Here is a 6,935-nt window from a genome sequence, read left to right on the forward strand (position 1 = left end):
GACCCATGGTGGGGTCTGGGCCGGGGAGGGGGCAGCAAGGCAGTTTGCATCCCCCTCTCCTCTCTCCAGCACATCGACGGGTGCAGAGGCAGCAGAGACCAAACACAGATTTCCGATCAAACCTGTGTACTTGGCTCCTGCTTTATTGACACTGAAGCAAGAAGGGCTCAAGGTTAATTCCTTATCAATACGCTCTTGTCAGCTCATTCATCACCCGGGGAAGGCAAGGGCTGCCCAGCCTCTCCCTGCCCCAGCCCCCATGGCTTTGGGAGGGGGACCAAAGGATCCTGTGCACCCCTCTGCCCACACCAACCCTGCCTGGGCGTCAAGTCTGCGGGTGGCGGTGCTGGGGTGGGCTTGTAGCCATGTGAGGATGCAGAGATGAGGGGATGGGGGATGCTGGGCAGGCAGAGTGAGCAACTGCCCCATGAGCCTCTGCCTCCCTTGCCTGTGCCCCAGGGTGGGTGCAGGACCTGTGTAGGGTGTGCCGGGAGGGGGTCAGATAGTGGCTGTGGCCCTCATTTGTGCTGTCCTGTTTCCTAACTGCCCCCAAAGCCCTGTGTGCGGGGGGGGTCCTGACAGCCTTTCTGGAGAGTAGCACTAAGCTCAGCTCCCTCCCCAGGCTACAGGGAACCCCAGGGAGTTCCACAGTCCCGCTCTGTGGGGTTTCCCATTGGACCATGGTCTGTCAAACCACAATATTGCACAGATTCGCTTAAAAAAATAGATTGCCCTCTGAGTGATGGAGAGGGAAATGGTGTGACATGCCCTGCCAAGGCAGGAAGGGCAGTAAAGCAGTTCCTGCCATTAGACTTTCAGTTTTAACGTTCTGTTAAAGCTGAGAAATAGGATCTAGCATGACTTCCAGGGGCAGGTAGCTCTAGGGCTAGGTGCTGTTCCATATCAACTCGCAATCTCTACTTATCAGCATCAGAGTTTGTTCTTGCTGGTCTTCTTCCTTGCCTTGAGAGGGCACTTTTCACAGGCGATGCTCTCAGGCATGCAGAAGCACTGAGCTTAGCTGCATTGTTAAGAGTCCTCTCCAGCCCCTGCTCTGCTGTCTCCTCACTCGGGCTCTCCCCACATAGGAGGAGGGGGCTGTGGCCACTGCGTGGAACATTGCTCTCTCCCAGGCCCCGCATCCTGCCCCCACCCACCCGCTGCAGCAGCTCCATCCTCCATCACCTGGGCCTCAGGCCTCCCCCATCTCTTTCCAGGAAGCAGAACCCCTGGCTGGGCTGGATCATGTCCCTGATCTGCCCAGGTCCCCACCGCAGCGTCTCCCATGGGCACCCTCCAGCCCAGGCACACGACCACCCGGATCACTAACTAAGCGGCTTTTTCTCTTTTTTAAAACCTTCCTGCAATACCACCGCTGCCTGGGGAGAGAAGGCAGCACAGGGGAGTGAGCCAGCAGCCAGTTCCCTCCCAGGAAACACTCACAAACGGCAGTTGTTGCTGAGGAAATGTTAATTTCCGCTCTTGCAAAATGAACCTAGCTGGGAAATGTGCGACAGCAGCAGCTGGCCCTGGGCATCCTCCTCTCCCACCACCGCTGGTGTTTCACCCACGCTGCTCCAGCGTCCGTGCACTAGGGCTGGACTGCGAAGAAAACAAGCTCCAGGCTCCCCAGGCAGAGATCACCAGGGCCACATTCTGCTCCCAAAGAGCAACACCCCTCCCATAGCTCGCCTCTGAGATTTACTTGGATTTGCCAAGATATCCCAACCTTTAGCTTTCAGTGTTCAGGCTGAAGCTCTTTAGGAACACAGGCTGCACCAAACTGTGACAGCTTAGCAAGGATTAGAGGCTGGGTTTTTTGAAATCCAGTAGTGCTTGGATCAGTTCTTGGCCGTGTGCCTCCAGGCTCCAAGTTATTAACCTTCTGTTTCAAATAACAAGCAACAGAAATAAAGAGGGCAGAAAGGGAGGCGAGCATACATGCTGTAGAGGAAAGAGAGCAATATATCACACAATACATTTAACACGCTGCTCATAATCATAATTAAAACTTGCTGGGATACAGAAAACAAAACCCACCCAGAAGATTGGTGCTGATGACTTCCTCTGTCAATCACTGCCTTGCTCGAGAACACCTTAGAGAGGTGTGTACACAAATTAGCCCTGAATTTCAAGGCAGTTTTGCAACAGTGGAAATGGCTGTGAGCTGCTTCCCACTTGCATTGCACAGGGCACCCCTGACTGCAGAGCAGCAGCAGGCAGCACCCACTCCCTGCCTGCTGCCCTGGAAAGCGGGAGGTTAAGCAGAGCTAGACTGAACTGGCAGCAGCAGTCCCATAGTGGGCAGGTGAAGGCGGGGATGGAAGGAGCAGCCGACACACAGGAGGCTTTTCAAGGAGGGAGCTTCACCGTCCCATTGCACAGGGACACAGGGCTTAGCTCCAGCTGCTGCCAGCCATGCTCTGCAACAGCCCGAGTCCTTAAACAGGAGAAGTTCAGTGCCCACGGCAACAAACAGGAACAGCAGATTCACAGCCCCGTGCAACTGTATTGATTCAGAGGTGTATGTTATGGAGTGTTTAACTGTTCTGTAAATAGTGAAACTGCAGAAACCAGCATGAGGGCAAATGCTAGTTAAATAACCTTTACCACCCCTGCTCCTTAAGAGTTTTCACAGTACCACAAACAGGCTGGATGCTCAGGAGACACACCCCAGCTCCCCAGGAAGGCAGGCAAACAGACCACAGCTCAGGAGTTACGCCACTGACAGCACAAACCAGGGGCCTGATTTAAAAAGCCATGAGATCCCCGATGGGCTTTCTGGCAACAGGGGACCACACCTGGATTTGACAGGTCCAAACCCTAGGATTCATGGCAGCAGCTGGCTGAGGGTATCTCACCGCAGGATATCCCTCACAGCTCATCTTCACAGAGGAAGACGAAACTGGGATCACACCTACAGAAGACTGGGCCCTGACCAACAAGGGCTCCTGTGCCTGGAGCCAGTTTTCACTTTAAAAAGAGTTGAAGACAAACCAGGCCATCAGTCCCTTTTCAGTTAATTCTGACCTATCCTATACACCCCAGTCCACCCTTTAAACCATGCCCAACATGGGGTAATTCCTTGCTCTAAATAAGCATTGCCACACTAGCCTGCTAAAAAGTTTTGCTGGCCACAACTCACCCTGTGCTTCCACTTCTGTGAGGCGTTAGGTTCTTGTTCTAAACTTCCAAATTATTTTAGTGCTTCCCAAAAGACCCCCCCCTCTCTGCATTTCAATTCAGAACTGCAAGTGCTGCAACTGTGGATGACAGCACCTCAAGGGTGGGCAAGACAAGCACAGCAGCCCACAGGCAGCAAACATCTGTAAAAAATCCCTGTGCTTTTTACATTCCTACCTGTCGAGGGCAGCCCCTTGTTCAAACAGGCCCATATCACAGCCCTCCAGAGCCTGTTCCTGGCAGTCTTCGACTGGGAATTTAAAGTTGGTTAATCCTGTCCACCACGTTATAAATTAGCTTGCAATGCTGTCATACAGCATAAACATATTAGCTCTCATAACTCCTCTGTCTTTATCCTCGCTTCTCCCTCAAATAAACAACAAAACCCAAAACCAAACATGGCTGAAGGGCAGTGCAATGAGCTACTTTTTCACTAAGTGGAAGGAGTTAATTTCTTGTATTACTAGTACACACTGTATGGACAGCAAAGACTGATCATCTGAAGAGACGGGGGGAAAAACATCAAATTTCATGGTCATTTGTGGGCTGGAAGTGATTGAAGAAACACCCAGTATAAATCATAGCTCCAAGAGACAGTTTCATTTTTCTCTGGAGTTCCACCTTTCTATTGAGGCCTTTTGGGTTACAGCTGTGCCAATTTCCCTGCATTTCCAGATGCACAATACAGGCTGCTCAAAGACACACAATAATAAATGAGCAGTTCTCCAAGAAAGCAAAACTGCTCAGGAGAAAACACAAAAGACTGGAAGAAAGAGAAACAAAACATGAGACACATTCAAAAAGGTTCACTTAAATCTTTTGGGTGAAGAACACAAAAGTTATCACAAACATTTGAGCTCCCACCAAGGATCAGAGCTTTGACTGCTCTCTCTCAGCTACTTCATGGAATGTATGTAACGTCTGGTGGCACTGCCCTGCACACACCTCCTTCAGGTCTTACACTTGGTTCCTGGGCCTGATCTCCACCAAGGAGTAAAACAAGAGCTTGGATGCACTGAGAGAAAAGTCCTGCAGACCTGCTTCTGTTTGCTTACTGCAAGATAAAGGAAATGGCAGAGAGGAAAAAACCAACAAAGACATGGAAGAGCTGTATTGTAAAATCAGTACAAGGCAACAGAACATGCACATGGGACATCAGGAACAAGGAGACAACACGGAAAGCAGAGAACAACAGGAGACAGAAAGAAACAACGCTCTGTGTGAAATTCTGATCTGTGACACCTTGGTAAAGGACATCAACTTCAACCATGCTAGGATTTCACCTTCAGTACTTTAAATTAATCCACATCTACTTTCTGCTATAACATGGCTGGTCCAAAGGCTCCAGAGGCTTTCAGACTTGTAGATGGTGGGGGAAAAAAAAAAAGCTAAGAAGTCTCTGCTTTCCTCCCTTCAAAGACACAGAGGCAAAGGGAGTGACATTTCCCATACCAGCTGAGCAAAGCAGAGGCAAACGTTGGAGGTCATTACGCCACTAACGAGGTAAGCCTCCGACACAGTCAGACAGGAAAGCCGTACAGAGGTTTCTGTAATAGGTGGGATACGCCCGCATATGGTTGACGTGAGCCGAATCCGTGAAGTCTACAGCTTTCACAGAGACACCGAGCTGCTGCCGGCCATCAGCCATGTGCTTAACTTCACTGGCCTTGATGACGGCATCAGCTTGGGAATAGAGGTAAAGCTCAGGCCACCGCGAGGGCGCTTTCAGCAGGGCATCATAATGGCTCTCGTGGATGAAGCGGGTCAATGGGTACAGCAAGATCCGCAGCACGACAGCTGTAGCAGCAAAAGCAAATAAGACAAAATACTTGAACAGCACATTCGTGGATACCAAGACAGTTGCCAAGGCACGAAGGGCTCCTCTCAAGTTTCTTCTGCCAGGGGCACTGTCAAAAATGGTGCCTGCTACTTTGAGGTTCTTAAATGGCTTATGAGTGTGGAGCACCTCAATGATGTAACGGTACAACATGACACCACCATTGCTAAAAACATGAAAAAGAACCGGTCTGTTTTCAATGCTGTAGTCAAAGAGCAGCTCCAGGAGTCGCCTGGCTGGGGTCTGGAGGGATCTGATCCCAAAGGTCTCAGAGAAGAATATCATCCTCCATGGAGCCGTGTAGCGGATGACAGTGTACCCCTAAGAAGAACAGAAAGAGACCCCACACACAGTTAGGTTGTTCTGTGAATTACATGGAGTAGACAAGCATCAGTACAAAGAATGTGAAAATCTGGGACAAGTTTCCAACAGAAACCACAAGGCCAGAAGAAAGTCTTTAGTGTCAGTAGCAAGGCACCAATATTGAATAGGATTATATTCATCATAACAGCACCCACTATTATGGAAAGGCTTCTGCAGAAGCAGAGGTCTGGATTTGATGATGTTTGATATCCTTTCAAAGCTTTTATGAGTGTTAGTCTTCACCCAGGAAGAGAAAACCATCTCCCCAATTCACAAACCTTCGCTATCAGCCACTTTGGTAAGAAGGGCCTGCTCTGGTACACATGTAGTTCATGACATTGAAACAAACGTAAGAAGCAGATGGAACCTCTTCCTGTCCTTGGGTAGTACTTGTTCACAGCTGTCTCTAAGACTCACACACAATCAACACTGACATGATTTTCATAAGCCTTTCTGAAATGCTACAGCTGTGCAAATGAAGAGCGCTGGTTCAGAGATTCAGAGAACCTAAGCAATTGCCTTTACAGTTAAGGCCTTACGTTAGGTGTAGACTAGAAAACAGGATCTTGAAAGAGTTTCTAAATAGAGCAGATGGAACTACATTTATAAATGCTTTAGATCTTTTCTATCAGTTCTTAAATCAAAGTCTTCTGTACTGTCTTGCCGTGGTTGCAGACACTTCCTCATTAGGGAGCAGAGCTAAGAAAACCCTTTCTCTCCTTCCCCGTTCCTATAATCTTTCTGACAAAAAAGTACTTTCAAAAAAAGTTGGCATGTTGCCATGTAATGTGCTCCTCACCTACTCAACAGCCTATATTAGTTACAACAGTCACTTAACGATTAATTCTTCACTAGAACAAGCCAATTTATGACTCTTGTGCTGGATTACATATTAACAATAGGCTTGTTAACGTACCAACTTTGCCACCCATAGCTGAAACAGATTTGGACAAATGTGAGATTTTTGTATGCTGACAAAAAAAAAAAAAAAAATCTCATGTTTCACTGGGTTAATGTTCAACTGTTAGATAATGCTGCCTGAGCTCCGAGAGACAAGGAGCTTTCAATGACAAGAGGACTTGCCACTTACTCCCAATGACTCTTCAGACTGAGAGAGGCTTTAGAGTAATTTTACCAACACGCAGAAAAGTGGCAGTTTCTCAGAGAGCTGTATGACAAGTGTCATGAAAATATAAATAAGCTACTCACCTTCTGACTGTAGATTGCGCTGTATTTGGCCAGGTATCTGTCCTGGCAGCCTGCCCAACCTAGAAGGATCACCACAGGCTGACCATTCGCATGCTCTGTCTCTGTACTGCTCTCTGAAACAAATCACAAGACTTCAAGCAATTGTCCTCCAGTATACCAGAATGAGAACTTATGGCAACTTGCCTGGTTAATAAAGTTTAAAGATAATGGTAAAGCAGTTATTAGCTTCATTTCTCAGTCAGGTATGAGCACTGCCTCATTCCAGCTTCACTCTGTGGGCGTACTCAGCGGGACAGCACAGCTTCACTCCCTGCAGCTTCCCAAAGCTCAGCAGCGTGCAGAC

At 48.6% G+C, this 6,935-nt stretch overlaps 1 protein-coding gene across 1 annotated transcript; it reads right to left on the bottom strand.

Annotated features, from left to right (window-relative positions):
• Positions 1–4,672: 4,672 nt before the first annotated feature.
• On the bottom strand, positions 4,673–6,697 carry TMEM53 (transmembrane protein 53). The gene is made up of 2 exons (XM_010082110.1): positions 6,593–6,697; positions 4,673–5,341 (listed from the first exon to the last, which is right to left on the bottom strand). The coding sequence occupies exon 2, from the start codon at positions 5,303–5,305 to the stop codon at positions 4,679–4,681; it is 627 nt and encodes a 208-aa protein (XP_010080412.1). The 5' UTR covers positions 5,306–5,341; positions 6,593–6,697; the 3' UTR covers positions 4,673–4,678.
• Between the last annotated feature and the right edge of the window lie 238 nt (positions 6,698–6,935).

This window comes from Pterocles gutturalis, unplaced genomic scaffold, assembly GCF_000699245.1.
Source record: "Pterocles gutturalis isolate BGI_N339 unplaced genomic scaffold, ASM69924v1 scaffold15044, whole genome shotgun sequence".
Classification (NCBI taxonomy): Eukaryota; Metazoa; Chordata; class Aves; order Pterocliformes; family Pteroclidae; genus Pterocles; species Pterocles gutturalis.

Bases quoted from the DNA above. Each gene is read 5' to 3' on its own strand.
- TMEM53 (XM_010082110.1), bottom strand. From the start codon at position 5,305: ATGATATTCTTCTCTGAGACCTTTGGGATCAGATCCCTCCAGACCCCA.